Consider the following 20762-nt stretch of genomic DNA (forward strand, 5'->3'; position numbering starts at 1 on the left):
ATTTCTGTTAATAGGTTGAGAGGTTAGTGATATTTCAATGACAATTCAAGCAGGGAGATCAATCTGATGATCCCAGTATTTTGGCCAGAAATATTAAAGTAGAAAGAAATATTTACCAGATAGTCCATTATGGACTGCTCCTCACACTGGAGTGGTTTGTCTGTAAAAGCACAATGTACTATGACAGATTATATACCTGGTAGGGTCTTCTTGATTGCACATGCCTTTTCCAAAACATAAGCAAGCACATAAAATATCATGACATTGCAGATAGATAATGCTATACATGGTCTTTTACTCCCAATTCAGATAAAACAACAGGGCAATTGCCAATGCACTAGTTAATTCTGACCTGAAGTAAAATTGTAACTAATAACCAATTACTACTAATCCCAAAAAATGATACTTTTCCAGAGTTTATCTGAATGGGTGAGTTTGAGGTGTGTGGAGGATGTATTTGATTTGAAGAATGAAAAGAACCACAAAAATAATTTATCATCTTCATCCTTATCTACATAAGTACTTGCAGTTCAGTAATGCTGTGAGCTAAAGCTAATATCAATAACAGTGCAGTGTTCCATGTAAAAGTTGTAAACTTGTACTTAAAGGGCACGGGATGGGGGTGGGGTACAGCAATTTGAAGTAAATTAAGTTCCCATTTAGGAACCGGTGAAGGCATAGCTGTGCACAACTTCTAAATAGCTTGTATAAAATGGGGCGCCAATGGATGACCTCGTAATGATCTAAATACACATGAAATAGCTACAAGAACAATATAAATAAAACTAGGCTTTAAAGTAATGTGCAACAGCTGGCAACAATACTCCAAAACATAAAATAGGCTTCAGTAGTTTAGTGGGACACCAGTAAACAAACTTTTTCCATTTTCTGTGATAAGTCCTATGATTGTAGGAATTAATCAGTTATTCACCAACGGGGTCAGAAGATCCAGATCTAATTGCCATTTTTCAAAACTCAACAGTCAACCAGAATATCTTTGGGTTCAGGTGCACAATTCAAACTGCCACTTGCTTCAGGAGATCCCTCTTGTAGGGCTGATTGGCTTGATGTCTGAGAACTACAGTTTGAGGAACCAATAATGAGTCAATAGAAATAAACATCAGGAGAGATGTAAAATGGGCTGCCGACTAACTATCACCTATTTTCCACTATTGCACAAAATTAAGATCTAATTGTTTTTAGTGATGCCATTGGAGCTGGTTTTAAGGAGTACCTTAAAGGAGGAAAGCGAGGTAGAGAGGTGCAGGGAGGGAATTTTAGAGCTTAGGTCCTAGGCAACTGAAGGCATGGCCACCAATGGTGGAGTGATTAAAATCGGGGACACTCAAATGGCCAGAATCAGGTAAGTGCAGATATCTGAGGGTTGTGGGGCTGGAGGAGATAACAGATAGGGAGGGGTGAGGTCACGGAAGGATTTGAACACAAAGATGAGAATTTTAAAATCAAGGCTTTGCTTGACTGGGGCCAATGTAGGTCAGCAAGCTCAGGGTGATAGGTGAACAGGACTTGGTGGGAGTTATGACTCAGGCAGCAGAGTTTTGGATGTCCTCAAGTTTACAGAAGGTAGATTGTGGGAGACCAATCAGGAGTGTGTTGGAATAGTCAAGTCCACAGGCAACAAAGGCATGAAATAAGGTTTTCAACAGCAAATGAGCTGAGATAGGGGAGAAGTCATCGAGTCATTACGGCACAAAAAAAGGTTATTCAGCCCATTGAATTCATGCGGCTCCCTGTAGAGCAATCCAATCAGTTCCATTCACCCACTCTATCCCCATAGCTTTGCAAGTTTATTTTCCTCAAGTGTCTATCCAATTTTCCAAGTCATATCACTCATTGTGTAAACAAGTTCTTCCTCACATCCCCCTTGCATCTCTTGCCCAAAACTTTAAATCTGTGTCCCCTTATCCTTCTTCCATCAACTAATGAGAGCAGCTTTTCTTTGCCTACCTTATTTAAACCTGTCATAATCTTAGGCACCTCTATCAAATCTCCCCTCAACCTCCTTGTTCCAAGTAGTACAACACTAGCTTCTCCAACCTAACATTGTAGCTAAGTTCCGACATCCCTGGAACCATCTGGTAAATCTCCACTGCATCCTCTCATGGGCCTTCACATCCTTCCTAAAGTGTGGTGACCAGAACTGGACACAACACTCTAGTTGTGGCCCAACCAGAGCTTTATAAAGGTTCAGCGTAAGTTTCCTGCTTTTGTACTCAATACCTCTATTTATGAAGCCCAAGATCCCATATGCTTTGCTAACTGCTCTCTCAATGTGTCCTGCCACCTTCAAAGATCTATGCACATGAACCCCCAGGTCCCTCTATCCCTGCACAGTAAAGGCCTGCTCGGGTCTGCAAAAAAAAAAACCCGACCTGAGACCGACAGAACCACATCTGACCCGAGCCAGACCCGGCCTGAGTCCTTCCATTTTTTCCCACGCCCGACCCGACCCGACCATCAGTTAATTTACCTTCCGTTTTTCACTTTGTTGCTGATCTGCACAAGCTTAAAATAACTAACAAAACCACCTTTCTAGTCCAAAACTTAAATTAACAGTGGAGCCATTTACCTGTGATAGAGCGTGTCCGACCTGGCCCGGCCCGAGCCGAGCCCGAATGCCGGACCCGGAAGTGCAACCCGACCCAATCTGAACCCGACACGTCATCGGGTCCGGGTCGGGTAGCAGGCCTTTACTGCAGTCTTCAGAACTGTGCCGTTAAGTATATATTGTCTTTCCCTATCCCCTTCTGCCAAAATGCATCACCTCACACTTCTCTGCATTAAATTCCATCTGTCACTTGTCTGTCCATTCTACTAGCACATCTATGTCCTGTTGCAGTCGATTAGTATCTTCACTGTTTGCCACACCTCCAGTTTGGTATTGGCAACTTTTGAAATTTTACTCTGTATTCCAATAGCCAAGTAATTTATATATATATCAAAAAATGCAGTGGTCTGAGCACTGACCCTTGAGATTTATCATCTCTAGTCTAAAAAACAACCATTTACCACGACTTGCAGTTTCCTGTCCTCAAGCCAATTTTTAAACGCAAACTGACTCTGACCTTCCTATTCCATAAGCCTCAAGTTGGGCAATGTTATGGAGGTGGAAATAGGTGGTCTTCGTGATGGTGCGAATACGTGGTTGGAAGCTCATCTTGGGGTCAAATGTGACACCAAAGCTGCAAACAGACTGGTTTAGTCTCAGACAGGGATAGTGATGGAGTTGATAGTTAGGGAACGGAGCTTGGATAGGGATCGAAAACAATGGCTTCAGTCTTCCAAATATTGAACTTGTGTTGGGAGATCCCTCCTGCAGGGCTGATTGGCACGATGTCTCAGAATCATAGTTTGACGAACCAATAATGAGTTAATGGAATAAATATCAGGAGAGATGTAAAGCTGGTGGCACTAACACTTACCACAGCAATATAAGCACCTATAAAAAGGAAACTCTCCCTGGCCTGTTTGTTGCATACTGATAACATACCACTTCACCAGTTCTAAGCCTCAGTTGCAAGGAGGCTCCATATTGACAGAAGCAGTTTTCCTAAAGGGCAAACTGATAAATCAGAGAAGTCAATTTGGTAAATTTTCTCATGTCCAGTTACAGTGTTGCAGAGATTGAAGTCAGAGCACAGGTAGATTTGATAGAGGTGTTTAAAATTATGAAGTGATGGGATAGGGTAGATAAAAACAGGCAGTTTCAATATTTCAGAGGTATAAGTAAAGGGGACTTGGATATAAAATTAAAGAGATTTAGGAGAGAGATCAAGATTTGGGCCACACAGTGGTGCAGTGATTAGCACCGCAGCCTCACCGCTCCAGTGACCTGGGTTCAGTTCTGGGTACTGCCTGTGTGGAGTTTGCAAGTTCTCCCTGTGACCGTGTGAGTTTCTGCCGGGTGCTCTGGTTTCCTCGCACAGCCAAAGACTTAGGGGTTGATAAGTAAATTGGCCATTGTAAATTGCCCCTACTGTAGGTAGGTGGTAGGAGAATGGTGGGGATGTGGTAGGGAATATGGGATTAATGTAGGATTAGTATAAATGGGTGGTTGTTGGTTGGCACAGACTTGGTGGGCCGAAGGCCCTGTTTCAGTGCTGTATCTCTAAATAAATAAATTTTAAAAATAGACTGGTTTGTGAGGTTTTAGAATGCATTAATTAAGACAGCAATTGAAGCACAGACTATGTTAACATTTAACAATAGGTCAGATAGGTGATTGCAGGAAACATATTGGTACATTTGGATTAGGACTTATGGTTGTGTGGTGGATAGACAACGCCACAGATTGGTTGGGCTAAATAGCTTGTTTCTCTGTTGTAACTTCCAGGTAATTCTATATTTCTCTTGCTTTGGAAAATGTGGATTTTTAACAAGGGAAATTTGAAGCACATTTACAAACAAAATGTAGGGAAACATGATCAGCATAAGGTGACCTAATAGAAAAGAAAGCAATTCATAAACTCATTGGTTAGACCACAACTTGAGTACCGTGTGCAGTTCTGGTCACCTCATTACAGAAAGGATGTAATTGCACTGGAGAGGGTACAGAAGAGTATTACAAGGATGTTTCCAGGACTGGAAAAATGCAGCTATGAGGAAAGATTGGATAGGCTGAGGTTGTTCTCCTTGGAACAGAGAGGGCTGAGGGGAGATCTGATTGAAATGTACAAAATTTTGACGGGCCTGGCTAGAGTGGAGGTGAAGGGCCTATTCACCTTAGCAGTGAGGTCAGTGACTAGGGGGAGTAGACTTAAAGTGATTGGTAGAAAAAATTAGAGGGGAGATGAGGAAAAACATTTTCACCCAGAGGGTGGTGGGGATCTGGAACTCACTGTCTGAAAGGGTAGTCGAGGCAGAGACCCTCAACTCATTCAAAAGGAGTCGGATATGCACCTCAAGTGCCGTAATCTGCAGGGCTACGGACCAACTGCTGGAAGGTGGGATTAGAATAAGTGGATCAATTTTTGGCTGGTGCAGACATGATGGGCCAAGTGGCCTCTTTCTGTACCTTAAACTTTCTATGATTCTATAAATTTGGAGAGGAGAAAAAAAAGGAAGGTTTACTCACACACAGTCATTTGTCTTTTATTATAGATTTTATTCATCAAGTAATCAAAAAATACAGATGAATACATAGTCTCAAACTGTTAGAATTACTGTGAAATAAAGTTCTAAAACAATCAGAAAATACATCATAAACCGGGCAAAACTCTCCACAGCCTGTCTCAACTATTACCAGACAATAGAAAATGCAAGTCCTTTGAAATGAATAGAGAGAATAGCCAAAGACTTCAATTCTATATTCCTTCTCTTATGGCATATCCCTCCCTTTTATTCTTAGTCTTGCTGTCTTCAGTTCTTATGCAATGTACATCCCGACTACTGCTTTCCTTATGATAGCGTTCCCGATTCCCATTCTTTCTACTTTGTATCTGCTGGTGTACATTGCTGCTCCTAATCTGGTCCCTGCTATCTGTCCTGTTTATGCAATCTCTCTCTCTGCTCCGGCTTTTGCTCACATGTCTCCCATCAGTGTACTTTTCTCCACTGTGACTTGTGCTTCGCTTGTCCCTTTTTTTTGTCCTTCCATGTGCATCTCTGCTATTGCTTCTACTCCGATCATTTTGCTCCCTGTCTGTACTGGTGCTATAACTCCTGTCTCTCTTATTTCTGCTTCTACTACTCTCTCTGTTAACTTCTGTATTCTTGACTTCAGGCTTGAAATACCTGCTTGAATATATTTTGTTGTGTTTTTGTTTGTAAATGTCCATTTGCTCTTTGGAACTGATTTTACTGTCTGATGTGTCCTCCTTCCTCTTCAAATATTTATTTTTGCTGTGAGTCTCCTTTTTCTTCTCAGTTTCAGAATCACTTTCGCTAAAAGAGCTGGTAGAGGATGATTTGCTTCCTTTTTTCATATGTTTGCCTTTATTTTTATTTTTCTGCTTTTTCTTTTTTTCTCGCTTTTTCTTTCTTTCAAGGTGGTCAAGTTTCCTTTGCAAAAAAATATTTAGATTAGCACATCTTGTTCAAAAACCAGTCTTGAAAAATTATAATCTGAAGAATGTTTCCTCAAAAGCATCTCACTTTTGGGCACACAAATAAGTCAAAATAGATAATCAACAGATGGCAAAGAGATACTTAGTTAGGAACGTCTTTGCCAACTGACAAGTTGGAGTACAGGAACTTTTTGAAGTGAAACTTTATGCCACACAAAGTTATCCTCCTAATCAAAATTCTACATTTCAAAATACAAAAACTAGATCATGTAGTTGCTAAGCATGCTGCCCTTTCAACTCTGTAACTGATTTTCCAATTCAGTTCAGACTGATAAGATGAAAGTCTTTTCTATTGGCTCCTAGGATCCTATGAGAAATGTGACTTTGGGTCGTGAAAACTCTAGTGCTTTAAAAGAACTGTTCAGAATTTGGCAGAAAATCTATAATGGTGCCATAAGCTGGTTTAGAAAATTAAAATATGCTGCATCTGGCTTGTACTACATCTGACCTGTGAGCCATAAAATTGAAAAAAGTATTAAATTATTTAGCATTAATGTGCTTTATCTTAATGGCCAGAGGAAAAAAAAGAACCTACATCTAGCGACTGCAGTGTTCCAGTCCCCAAAAATGCAACAGATATAATATGCAAGATTATTGACATTGATTGTTAAAACATTCTCTCTAGAATAGTAGGGTAGAAAATGTAGAAGTAGGACATACTATAAACTAATGTCAAAGTAGATGAATTACCAGAAGTAATGCCAAGCTTCAAACCACGTGCTTTAGACAAAAGACCTTGCAAAAACTTTAATTGCAAATATAGTATGTTCGGGGGCTGCTAGAGATAAATGACTGATGTGTTGATACTGAGATGATGAATGAAGAAGTTGTAATAGGGTACGTGTCCTTCTCCTCTGGTGAATCATCATGAGCATGAGCGGGATTAATTGGGTAAGATCCAGGATAAAAGAAACCCTCCTGATTGGATCCAGTGTGGTGGAGAGAACCAGAAACAAGATGACAAAGAGGAAAGAAGAAAAATTCGAAGATCAAAAGCTGCAAGAGAAGTTGTGCGCTCCTCATTCAGGATTAATATGGGAAGTATATCGCCCGTGTTAGACTGTAAATCGCTGCCAGAGTTTATTGCTGTAGTTTGCATGAAACTTAATAAACTTGTTGACATTGTCTCAAGTAGCTTCAAAACTAAGCTTTTGTCACATCCAAACCTGTTGTAACCAAGGGGTTAACTCCTTACAGTTTACAGATCCCAGCTTAGAAATAAAAAATAATTTTTGTTGAACTTCATTCCTAAACATAGTAACATTGCCCTCATTCTATTTATTCAATTAAACAGTTTAATAGCCAGATCATTAACATAATACTAAAGACTGGATACATGGGCGAAATTGGAATTTTGGTAACTGTTCAACAGCTGGAAATAGTGGTGGTGCATGATTCAATATTACCCATTGAAATTAGAAGTCACCAGTTTTCAAAAGTAATTTTCAGTGTTGAAAATAGGTTAGTAAAGCTGTTAGCAAATTACCAATCAAGATCATTATCCATGGGATGGATCAAATTGCAGCAGGCCACTTAGGTGGCCAGAAAACTTCTGGTTTATGACCACCATCCCATCAGTGTGATTGATGACGGCCCACAAGGGCAGGTTTCTCATGAGAATATACAAAATATACAAATTAGAACTAATTGAGAAAGTGTGTCCGATAAGGTTAAAGTGCTGGTGGAATGCAATTACATAAAAACATGTCAAGTAATAGCAGAGGACTTGAGGGTCTCCCATGACTGGAGCTGCTCAAGACTGGGTGTCAATGTCTCAGCTGCTCAAGTCAAATGGAAGGGATATCTGGCATTAGTCAGAAAACCATGTCTACCGGCATTCAAAAGGTCAATGATGCAGTTAGTTTAGTTTAGTTTAGAGATACAGCACTGAAACAGGCCCTTCGGCCCACCGAGTCTGTGCCGACCATCAACCACCCATTTATACTAATCCTACACTAATCCCATATTCCTATCACATCCCACCTGTCCCTATATATTTCCCTACCACCTACCTATACTAGGGGCAAATTATAATGGCCAATTAACCTATCAACCTGCAAATCTTTTGGCATGTGGGAGGAAACCGGAGCACCCGGAGGAAACCCACGCAGACACAGGGAGAACTTGCAAACTCCGCACAGGCAGTACCCTGAATCGAACCCGGGTCCCTGGAGCTGTGAGGCTGCAGTGCTAACCACTGCGCCACTGTGCCGCCGTTACTAAACAATAAAAAGTCTTCTAGTTCAAGGAGTAACAGTTTCAGAGATAACAAAACTTACAAGTTATACAAAGGCAAAATATTGCAGATGCTGGAAATCTGAAGTAAAACAGAAAATACATACATCTATTTCTCTCTCCACAGATGCTGCTTGAACTGATTGTTTCCAGCATTTTATTTTCACATTAGAAGTATGGTAATGCTCATTTTGTGTTATTTTTCAGGATTATCTGTTTGAATGCAGACAACATCCCAGATTCAACACTGTTCCTCCCAGACTCATGGCTCTCTCTCAATAAAGAACTAGTACTGCGGGCATTTACATAATCAGGGCTAAACTGGACTTTATGTTATACTTTTCATTCCAGTTTGATCTCTAGCTTCAGTTTTCCAAAATGGCAGTCTCCTGCCAGGCAACTGAAAATTGAGGAAGTGTAGCTTGGTGTTTCAAGTCTCCGGCTGAGGTTTCCCCATAAATTGGTGAGTGATAAACACAAATGGAAAGAGAAAAAGCAGTGTTAATAGTTCTTTCAGGGGAAGCAAAAGATAATTTTTAGTTAAGTGAAATATATTTTAAGGCTGTTAAGAAATTTGTTGATATATTTAGATCATGGCCTCAGTTACACAAGAAATGAGGTACACATAGATCACTGCCCTGATTTCACTTCTCAATATGTTTATAACTCATAAGAGTTGAGTTGAAAAAGGTGGTGGACAGAAAGAGCTGAATATAATTTATAGGTCAGAAAGCATTTGAAAAAGTGCCTTATAAAAAATTGGCTGAGAGAATTAGCACCCATGCATGAAAGGGATAAATAGAGATGACTGAAAGACAGGTAGTAAAGTGTTGTGGTAAATGAATACTTAGACTTGGTAGGTGGCAGGGACACTGTCCTATAAGAATTGGTGTTGGGACCACTTTTGTTGCCTATTTACTTAAATATTTTAGACAGAGGCATAAGGAAGTGGATATCAAAATGTGTTAGTGATACCAAACTAGGGCGGCACAGTGGCGCAGTGGTTAGCACCGCAGCCTCACAGCTCCAGTGACCCGGGTTCAATTCTGGGTACTGCCTGTGTGGAGTTTGCAAGTTCTCCCTGTGTCTGCGTGGGTTTCCTCCGGGTGCTCCGGTTTCCTCCCACAGCCAAAAGACTTGCAGGTTGATAGGTAAATTGGCCATTATAAATTGCCCCTAGTATAGGTGGTTACATTTGCTAAGGGTTTTTTGCAGTGGTTTAAATAAAGGCATGCAGCATTGCCGACAGTGCGCTGCAGATGCTCTCCGAGCCATCTCCCGCTCTAAGTCTGCCAAATGATGCTTCACCTCCCGAAGGACGTAGATGAGCTTTCCGGACGTCGATGGTGGGCACTGAGGAAATGGCTTATTACCTGCACCAGATTCCACCCCCCCTTCCCCCCCCCTTTACCCCCCTTCCCTGCTCCACCCTCTCAGCTCACCCCCTCACAACCCCGTCCCAGCCCGCCCCCCCCCGCACCATCTTCACCCCGCACCCCCTTCCCCTGCACCCCCCCCCCACCCCCTCCCTCTACCCCTCCCCCTTGCATCCCCTCCTCCCACCGGCACCATCCTACACCTGTGTAGGGGCCCCAACAACCCCACTGCCTTGTGGGCGTCTCGGGAGAGACCAAGGCTAAGGGAGTAAACCCTAACAGAAAATCCGGAGCGGAACCCCGTAGGCGGTCATGTGTCACCTTTGGCATGTTTCCGGCAGTTCCTGCAGCCATACTGGTGCCAAACGTCGTGTCCTGCACTCCTTTGGACACCACCAGAAAGGCCGAGAGGGGGGTTTTGACGACTGGGCAACTCTCAACCTCCATAAATTTGCCCAGGCATGCGCCATGGAGAGGTCACTCCATACAAACCACTGACCACCTCCAGGCGCGTATCCATTGTCTCTCGAGATAAGGAGGCCCAAAAGAAAGTATAGGTAGGTGGTAGGGGAATATAGGGACAGGTGAGGATGTGGTAGGAATATGGGATTAGTGTAGGATTAATATAAATGGGTGGTTAATGTTCGGCACAGACTCGGTGGGCCGAAGGGCCTGTTTCAGTGCTGTATCTCTAAAAAAAAAAATCTAAAACAGCAAACTGCCTGGAAGAATGTAAGACTTAATTAGTCCTGGAGAATCAGCAGATAAATAGCAAATGCAGTTTAATATAGTAAGACATTTTGAGAATAATAAAGAATAAAAATATAATAAATAGTAACATTCACAATGCACTGGAGGAGCAAACAGATATTGGAGGTAGAGACACAAATACTTCAAAATATCATTTGTCACCGCATCTTTTTATCCTGCCCATCTATTTTTGAGATAAAATAGAGAGAATCTGGATACCATCAACTTATTGTTACGGTCAAGTGAGGAGGGATCAAAGGGCTTCCCTCTTTTTCCTCTCCTTGTTTGGCCACAACAGGTTTAATTCTTTCTTAAAGTGGATGTACCGGCCAATTCAGTAGGTGTTTGATTACTTACTTGCTATGATCATAACAAGAACCAATTGGACAGGTTTTCTTGAGCTTAACAAAAAAAGTTAACTTTATTGTACCTAAACAGAACTAATGAAAATAATAAACTACACACCAACTTTCACTCACACATACAGACACTAGAGGTTTACACACACACAAATAGATTACACAAAGTGGGGAAAGGTAGATTGGTCAAGTTAGAGTCCCTGGAAAATAATGGATATACAGTCTGTTTGGTGATTCGGCTGGCTTCTGTTGAATGCGGTGGTCCTAAGGCTTTTAGTTTGAAGAAGTAGATGATTGGCTCAGTGGGTCTCTTGGAGACAGCAATGCGGATGATTTCCTCCAATTGGGGGGAGGGGACAGAGAGAGAACGAGAGAGACCCCCACTTGGGTCTGCACGTGTCAAGAGTCCAGAAACTTCTCCTTGCGGCTGTAGAGAAAACACAAGCCTAAAACCACAGATGGGGAGGGGCTTGTCACATGACAGTCAGCCTGTGATTCAAACAGGGTAGCAGTATTTTCTTTAAAAAAAACCCAGATAATTCCCTTAAACTTCCTGGGTCTTGATTCTTGCTGGGATGAGCAGCCATTTCGTCTCTACCTCACAAGCCTTGCAGTGTAGGATACAGTGTTGCAAATTAGCTGGCCATCCTAAGCTGCCAGCAGTCATTTTTTTATCTGTTCTTTTTAAGTTTCTTCAAAAAATATAAATTCAGATCTCCAGTCAGTGGATTAAAGAAAATTATCATTCAATAAAGCACATTGGTCTGACAATATATACAGAAGCTAACCCCATGCTCTTAAATTATGTCACTGAACGGCAGCACATGGATAAGGAAGAGAAGGAGGCCCTGGCTGACTCAAGAGTGACAGTAGGAGGAGATGTAATTACTTAAGGATGTACTTGGACAGAATGGAGTAAAACCATGCAAGAGCAGTCCAATGGAGCTTGACAACAGAGGAGAGACAACGCAGGAGGATGGTGTTTTCCACTATATCAAATACTGCACAAAAGTTGAGGGCAACAACAACCACCTGCATTTATATAGTAACATAAACATAGCAAAACACCTCAAAGTGAATCACAGAGGTGTAATGAGACAGAAATAACAGAGCCAAAGAATGAGATATTAAATGGGGTAAAAAGGAGAGAGAAGTGCAGAGGCAAAAGGGTTTAAGAATGACAGAGGAGTCAAGACAGCTGAAGGCATGGCTGCTAATGCTGGCTTGAAGGGAGAAGATGCAAAGGGAGGTGTAAAGGGAACCTGTGGGCTCATTCAGAAGTACATTGTGTGCCATTTCAGTTCAGATATAAATCACTTTCTCAGAATTATTCCCAACAGAAATACAAAATGTATAATGTATTTGCATCATTTCTTAAGCCTCCCACTGATGCCTCTATTCTTTCTCTCCAGTGCTTGGCACCAGGAACAATGCAGAGATGATTACCCTTGAATATTGGGAAAATATCTTTGGGAAAATTCATCCTCATTGCTCTTTCACTTAGATCCCAGCTTTTGAAACACCCTCTGCATGAAATCAATTAAATTCTTTCCTGAATCATTGGCTCTGACATGAACCATGACTACTGCTTGATCACTCTCTCTTCAAAACCTTTTCGAGCCACTCCATTATGTTCCTTATTCTGGCATCTGAGAGACAATACACATTTAGGAATTCTCAGTCATGGCTGTAAAGGTTATCTATCCCCAAGATTTGGGGATGGCCATTTGTCCATTCTCCTCATTGGTATTATTCTTGGGTAACCAATTGCTTCGTAGTACCATACTGTACCTTGTGTCTACCTCTGCTGTGCTGCCTTCTTTGTCCATCGTATGCGCATCAAGCACAATATATCTAGATTGCGACCATCGTATGTGCATCAAGCACAATATATCTAGATTGCGACCTTGACGTGGTGGGGAGTCTTGTGCGTCCCGATGATCCCTTGAGTGATGCTGTTGGGAGCTCTTGCTCCCAGGAGGGCCTCCCATGGGGGCAAGGTTGGGGGGAGGGAGGGTGAAGTGCCAGACAAAGCACGGTTCATAAAGTCCTCAATGGCAGAACAGGCGAAGGAAGACTGTGCATCTCACCGGCTGTGAAGGTGGAAGGTGGCTGCAGCGGCAAGGAGATCCTGGTTATCGTGGTTTGATAATGCCACTGAAATCTGACCACCAATCCGTCAATAACGTGTGGACAATGACGGTGCCCCAAGGTCCCCACGTTAAACGACGTCAGGCGCAGGCTTCTACCAGGGTCCATTTACCAAGTCCTGTGGCGATGGAGAATTGGCATCGGAGACAGGCCTGTGAATTTGGGAGTCCTTGGTCAAGAATCTGTACACAGGCGACAAATGCACAAAGATTGTTGGACACCTTTGTAGGGACAGAAGTGTCACTGCGCAGCAGCATCTGCGACTCCCACTGCCTCATTTGATGTCCTGCCTCATGTGCCCAAAGATCTGTGGGTCGAAAATCAGCCCGCTTGGTCACATGAAGACCCATGGCAGAAACTCGCAACCGAGTAGATGTCGTCCTTGAATCCAGGGACAGCTGACAAAGATATCTGTTAGATAAACCAAGCCTCACAGGTATCCTTTGTACTGATTGATTATTTCCCTTGTGGATGGTCATTTACTCTTCGGTTTCCCTATTCTTTTCAATCTGTGTGGTGATAAACTTCTGAATTGTATATTCCAGGAATGATTCCTTCCTCTATGTTGTATTGAGGTCAATTGATACTCAAGATTAGCATTTCTTTGCTTGAATAACACAACCTTCCAATAATTGACAGCTGTGAACTCCTCCAGGATGCTCTGGAACGAGGAACATTGCAACATTCATGCGCATCATTGGCTTAGCATTTGTTGTTGCTCTACTACTGTACTGCAGCACATATAAGTGCTAATGATAGACTTTTTTGCTTTTTCACTTAAGTTCGTCTTTCACCAAAAATACCAACAGTAGAACAACACAGGAAAATAGTATCTAATCGATTCAAGACATTGAGTAATACCACCTCTTAGTGCACTAAAAATACATTAAATTAGTTAATTTTCATTCCCAATTTAAACACACACACACACAACTTCATTCAGTATGTTTTCTGTGGGGTTGGATAATTTACAACTAATGCACAGCTAAGAAGCCAAGTGTAAACCTGCAATAATGCTGCTGAGCTACTTGTTAAGCTGCTGAACATGTAGGGCTGGATTTTCGCAGCAGGCCTGGGAACCGAAAGTCGGGACAGCTTCCAGGTCCCGAACCTCCCCCTGGTGGGGAAAACAGTAATAAGCACTGAATTTCATGGGAATGACACCTTAATTGATATGGATACGGGTCTGGCAGCCAATTAATAGCCTCAGGGGCAAGCAAGAGGTGAGACAACTCAAGTGTGGGCCCGATTTAAACTGACCATGGTAGCCATTGCTGTGGTTGCTGTTTGAGTACTGATACTGAAGAGTGAGATCTCACAGAACACTTGATTTGCACAATGTCTCAGCAGAGCCAGAGGCCTGGAACCCAGGGCAGGGCAGCCCCTTGATTTTCAGATGTGGGTCTGGATGTCATGCTAGAGGCTGAGAGGGAGAAGAGGGAGGAATACAAAAGACACTCCTCCTTTTCCTCCTTGCCTACCTTGTGCACCAGAATACTCTTCCCCTTCTTAAAGCAACACGCATAACTGACCATTCAAAATTCACTCTGGTAAAAGGAGTTTGGGGAGGGGGGGGGCGTGGTGGGCAGTTCTCATACAGCATCCTTGGCTATGGCTATCCAGATCCCGAACAGCAAGTAGCTAACTGCAAACCCTAAATTCCTTACCTCCACTTTAATGAGCCGATATCCCCACTTACTCCACTTTCACGAACTGATTTCCCCACCTCTCTTACTTTAGCTCACCCATGCTACTTGGCACACACTCTTCAACTGCTAACTTTCTCCCAAAGTTCAGAGAAAACCAGCAACCCAGTAAAAGTGGATCAGCCTATTTCATTGTTGTCTTGGTATGATGCCAAAACTGATGGATTCCTTAACTCTCCTGCAAAGTGTGTCAATCACCTAACAAATGTATGCCAACATGCAGCCTGGCCCTCATTAGATTGTCCATGACTGTCTGAAATGATGCTGCACCATAGAAGTTGAGCAAAGAGGTACCTTCATAACTAGAGAGTAGTTTGGGTAGAAGAGTGTAGCTGGGGTTGACAGAGCTGCTCTATTGCCCCTTTCCTCAAGTGCATCCTTCAGTAATTATGACCTGTGCTGCCTGTATTTTCTATTGAGAGGATGTTATATCTAATGTGCTGGATCCTTCTTAAATGCTGCCAGACTCTCCTTTGCTCCAACCAGGAATGTTCGTCCTCTAGGACAATAGCATATGAGGGCGTAGCTATAGGAATTTCAATACTTGTGCCCGAGATGCCCTCACTATAGTTAGGGGATGGGGTGGGGCAAAAACCCTGTCAGAAGCAGTGAGAAACAAGCACAGGTGTCTATAGGCAGAATGGCAGCACAGTGGCGCAGTGGTTAGCACCGCAGCCTCACAGCTCCAGCGACCCGGGTTCAATTCTGGGTACTGCCTGTGCGGAGTTTGCAAGTTCTCCCTGTGACTGCGTGGGTTTTCGCCGGGTGCTCCGGTTTCCTCCCACAGCCAAATTCTTGCAGGCTGATAGGTAAATTGGCCATTATAAATTGCTGCTAGTATAGGTAGGTGGTAGGGGAATTGTGGGGATGTGGTAGGAATATGGGATTAATGTAGGATTAGTATAAATGGGTGTTGATGGTCAGCACAGACTCGGTGGGCCGAAGGGCCTGTTTCAGTGCTGTATCTCTAAATAAAAAATAAAATAAATAGCTGCAAACTGATTTCCAGCTGCAGAAATCATTATTCGAATTCTCCAGACACGTCAGGCTCCAAACTCCTCATTTCCACCTGTACCAGCTGATTCTGAAAGCTGCTGTGTCTTATAAGTTTTAGTTTAAGTTAGCCAGAGTGTATTTCCAGTTTATTCTGATGACTTCCAGCTCTCTCAACCCCTCTGTTGCCTCTGTGCTGTCAGTTGCTTCTCCGACATGCAGTCTCGGAGAATCCACAACTTCCTCCAGTTAAACATTGTGAAGACTAAAGCCACCGTCTTTGGCCACCGCCACAAACTCTGTACCCTTGTCACTGAAGGCCCTCCTGGTCAGCGTAACAGGTTAAAACAGATTGTGTACAACCTTGGAATCCTTGGAAACATCTTCTCTACGTCCACCCCATCAAACCCTTTCTTTCTTGATAAGTATAACCTCTCCATTCTGGTATTGTCCTAGTAAATCTTTTTTGCATCTTCTCCAGAGTCTCTATATCTTTTTTAAAATATGGAGATCAGAACTGTTCACAGTACTCCAAGTGTGGTCTAACCAAGGTTCTACGCAGGTTCAATATAACTTCTCTGCTTTTCAATTTTATTCCTATAATGCTTTTTTTTTTATAATGGCCTTAACCTGTGTCACTACATTAAGTGATTTGTGTATCTGTGTCCCCAGATCCCTTTGATTACCCCATTTAGATACTTATTTTCCAAGGAGCAGATGGCCTTCTTTTTCTCCCCATCAAAACTTCACACTTAGCTATATTGAAGTTCATTTGCCAATTACACATCCATTCTGAAAGTTTATTAATGTCTTCCTGTATTTTGTCACCATCTTCCTCTGCATTAACTACACCACCCCTCCCAATATGGTGTCATCCGCAAATTTTGAAATGTACTTCCAATTCCTGAGTCCAAATTGTTTATGCAAATACTGAATAAATGGTCCCAACAGCGATCCTTGTGGAACATCACTTTCCACCTATTGCCAGTTTGAGTAACTATCTTTACTCCATCTCACTGTTTTCTGTTCTGCAGCCAGCTTGCTGTCCACACCTTAGTCGCAAGTCTACTATGTGGTACCTTATTGAAGGCCTTCTGAAAATCCAAATATGTCTACTGCATGACCTTTATCCAACCTTTCTGTTATTTTTTCAAAGAATAAAATTAAACCTTCCATTTTGAAGTCCATGGTGACTACTCTTAATATCTTTTCTAGATGTTTCTCGATTACATTTTTGAGTCAGGTTTCTGTTACCTGTCAACACCAACATTAAGCTAATTGGTTTATAGTCCTCTGGAATTGTTCTATACCCCTTTTTAAATATAGGAACTGCATCAGTTGTCTGCCAGTCCTCTGGCATTTTTTTCATTACTGAGGAATTGTTACATGTATATATAATAGTGCCTTTGATGTCATTTTCCACAACATCTTTTAATAATATGCAGATGCAATCCATCTGAACCACCTTCTAGGAACATAGGACTTAGGAGCAGGAGCAGGCCATTCGGCCCTTCGAGTCTACTCTGCCATTTGATAAAATCATGGCTGATCTGGTTGTGGTCTCAACTCCACTTTCCTGTCTGTCCCCCATAACCCTTTTCTTTAAGTTTTACTTTGTATTTTTTATTTTTATTTCATTTTATTTTAGTTTGTTTTATTATTACACTTTTTTTAACCATGTGCCTGCCCACTTTTTTCATGTTTTGCTCTTGGCTAGGACTTTCATTATTCTGTCATTTAACACTCTCTCTGCACTAATGCTTTGAATTTCACCACACCATTAACACACTCTTTGTCTCTGCCTTTGCCCCATGACCTCCTTGCCAGTTATTCTCTGTGACCCGCTGTCCTATCAACAACTTCCCATTTGTTCTCTTTTGCCCCACCCCCACTTTATTTGCTTAAAACCTATTACATTTCTAACCGTTGCCAGTTTTGATGAAAGGTCACTGACCTGAAATGTTGATTTTGCTTCTCTCTCCACAGATGTTGCCAGATCTGCTGAGTATTTCCAATACTTTTTGGTTTTATAACAAGTTTAAATTAGTGAAAATAAATCTAGAATGTTTGGAATAACTTGCGAAACAGGGTAGAAACAAAAACATGTGGTATTGTGGCTATTGGGAGCATTTGGGAGCTGCATTTTCCAATCTTAAATTAGATCTACATAAAAAGTATGCTATAAGCAGCTTACACTGTATTTCACAAAGGTAATGCGACAAGCAAAGTGATTTTACTGATTTTAAACAGTGGTAAATGAAAATAGTGACACAAAATAGATCAATAAACAGAACCAGACTTTAAATTTAATGCCTAGTGAGTTTCAGTGAAAATTTTATTCGTAGTAACTAAACTGACTAAAACAAAATTCAACATTGCAATTTTGTTTAAGAATTTTGTGGCATTGGAAGGCGATAACTTCTAAAAGAGATTCATCATCAACAAAGGCACAAAAATCCCACTAACAACATACCTCAAAAGCTTCTGTTTTTGTTTCGTAGAAAGAGATTTTAAAAACTCCACCTCGGGATCATCGTCTTCTTCACTTGCTATGTACTCCTTAAAATTAAGAGGAACACAAAATTAAATTGTACTCGGAGAAGGCACTTTTGATTCAGCTAAAAGCACATACTTAACAGCACAACTTTCATTTACTTTGTAATGATTTTCAAAGAATGTAAATAGTATAACAGTTTTTATAGATTGACTACAGACAGTGGTAAATTTCTAAATAAACCTTTAATATTAGCAGCTAAGTTATCTACAGGCATTGGAAAATATCCACAGGAGGTTTATAAATAACTTTACTAACCAGGATCAATTTAATTTTTGCAAAGATTATTTGGTGAAAATTGCAGAGCCAAGTATAGGACAGGTTTATTTAGAGTAAGAATTGTAAAGCTCCCTTGTATGAGGCACTTGTACTCAGTCCATCTTTCAAATACTGCAATTTATAACAGGAGTATGCTGGGCAGATAAGCTGTACTGACTACTACAGTCCTCTATCTGAACCCTGTTCAGCAACTCACCAGCAGTTTCCTCAGTATTTTTTGAAAGGTGGACTGAATACAGCAAGTGCCTCATACAAGGCAGCATCACAGTTCTTACTATAAATAAATTCGAGCATGTGGATGCCTTTGGTAGAAAGCCCAATGTACAATCAACACATGGTTTCATCCCACAGTGAATGGGCTAGGCTTGTGCACAAGCAATTCAATCAGAATGACATGACCACAGCACATGCCTCCCCTATGGAGAGTTTCCAAGTAACACCAACATGAATAATACAAAACTAAAATACAATGAATGCTGGAAATCTGAAATAAAAAACAGGAAATGCTGGAAATATTCAGGAGGTATGGCAGATATGAGGAGAGAAACAGAGTTAATTTTTCAGGTCAATGACCTGAAAGGTCACCAAATGAATAAATGTTAAGTTTATTTAAGTGTCAGCTGTGGCTAGTTGAGTAGCAGTCTCCCCTCTGAGTCACAAGGTTGCTGGTTCAAGTCCCACTCCATGACTTGAGCACAACAATCTAGGCTGACACTAAGGGAGTGTAGCACTGTCAGAGGTGCCATCTTTCAGATGACATGTCAAACCGTGCCACGCTGCCCTCTCAGGTGGACATGAAAGATCCCATGACACTAGTTCGAAGATCAGCAGCGGAGTTATCCCTCAATCAATATTACAAAAAAAAACCAGATTATGTGATCATCAATAGATTGCGGTGCGCTTGGGTTTACTGCGTGCTGCTGTATTTCTGACAACACTGACTACATTTCAGAAGTACTTCATTGGTTGCAAAGTGCTTTGGGACATCCGGTGACCACGAAAGACACTATATAAATGAACGTCTTTCTGTTTTTTTTTAAAGAACATTTGATTGTAAGTTTGTTGCAGCAGGTTCAAGGACAATGGCTCAAGGATGGGATTCTTTTTGCTGCTTTGTGGGGCTCATTGATGAAGCTTGCTTTCACAGCAGGGTTCCTGTGTTAGGAATGAACCAAAGCTATATTAAAGAGGCTCACAATTCTTCACCAAAGCTTCCATATGGTTCACAGGGCAGCAGTCGAGGCTCAACCAAAACTCCAGTCTTAAAGGGAGTAGATGCCTTTGCCTTGAGGGAATTTGATATGACACTATGACCTGGCTAAATCGAACAGCACAGGAGGCAGTAATTCGGACCATTGACTTTATGCCGGCTCTTTGTAGAGCAATCCGGTAAGTCCCATTCCCCTGCTCTATTGCCATAGTCCAGCAAGTTTCTTTCCCTCATGCTGATCCAATTTCCTTTAAAATCATCAATCGTCTCCGCTTCCACCACCCTCGTAGGCAGCAAGTTCTAGATCATTACCACTCGCAGCATAAAAAAGGTTCTTCCTCACATCCCTCTGTATCGCTTGACCAAAGCCTTAAATCTGTGTCCCCTAGTCTTTGTACCATCAACTAATGGGATCAGCTTCTCTTTGTCTACCTCATCTAAACCTGGCATAATCTTGGACACCTCTATCAAATCTCCCCTCAACCTCCTTTGCTCTAAGGAGAACAACCTCAGCTTTTCTAACCTAACCTTGTAGCTAAAATCTCTCATCCCTGGAACCATTCTGGTAAATCTCCTCTGCACTTTCTCAACGACAGTCACTCCTGTGGTGCCCAGAACAAGACGCAATACTCTAGTTGTGGCCTAACCAGAGCTTTATAAAGGTTCAGTGTAACTTCCCTGCTTTTGTACTCAATATCTCTATTTATAAAGCCCAAGATCCCATATGCTTTGCTAACTGCTCTCTCAATATATCCTGCCACCTTCAAAAAATGCACCTGAACTCCTGGGTCTTTCTGCCCCTGCACACTCTTTAGAACTGTGGTATTAAGTCTATATTGCCTCACCTTATCCCTTCTGCCAAAACGCATCACCTCACACTTCTCTGTATTAAATTCCATGTGCCACTTGTTTACCCATTCTGCTAGCCTATCTATGCCCTGTTACAGTCAAGTGGTATCATCTTTACTGTTTGCCATACCTTCAAGTTTCGTATCATTGGCAAATTTAGAAATTTTACTGTATTACAATATTCAAGTCATTTATATATATCAAAAAGAGCAGT

The 20762-nt window shown here is 41.7% G+C and overlaps 1 protein-coding gene across 1 annotated transcript in view; it reads right to left on the reverse strand.

The window, feature by feature from the left end:
• Positions 1-5104: 5104 nt before the first annotated feature.
• The window catches only part of cir1 (corepressor interacting with RBPJ, CIR1), an 84779-nt gene continuing 69121 nt past the window's right edge, over positions 5105-20762 (reverse strand). Inside the window, exons 9-10 of the mRNA XM_068035452.1 lie at positions 18130-18215; positions 5105-6021 (exon numbers count right to left, since the gene is read on the reverse strand). Of these exons, the coding sequence (XP_067891553.1) occupies positions 5325-6021; positions 18130-18215 (783 nt within the window). The 3' untranslated portion in view covers positions 5105-5324. The remainder of the gene's footprint in view (positions 6022-18129; positions 18216-20762) is intronic.

The sequence above is a fragment of the Heterodontus francisci genome, chromosome 7, assembly GCF_036365525.1.
Source record: "Heterodontus francisci isolate sHetFra1 chromosome 7, sHetFra1.hap1, whole genome shotgun sequence".
Taxonomy (NCBI): Eukaryota; Metazoa; Chordata; class Chondrichthyes; order Heterodontiformes; family Heterodontidae; genus Heterodontus; species Heterodontus francisci.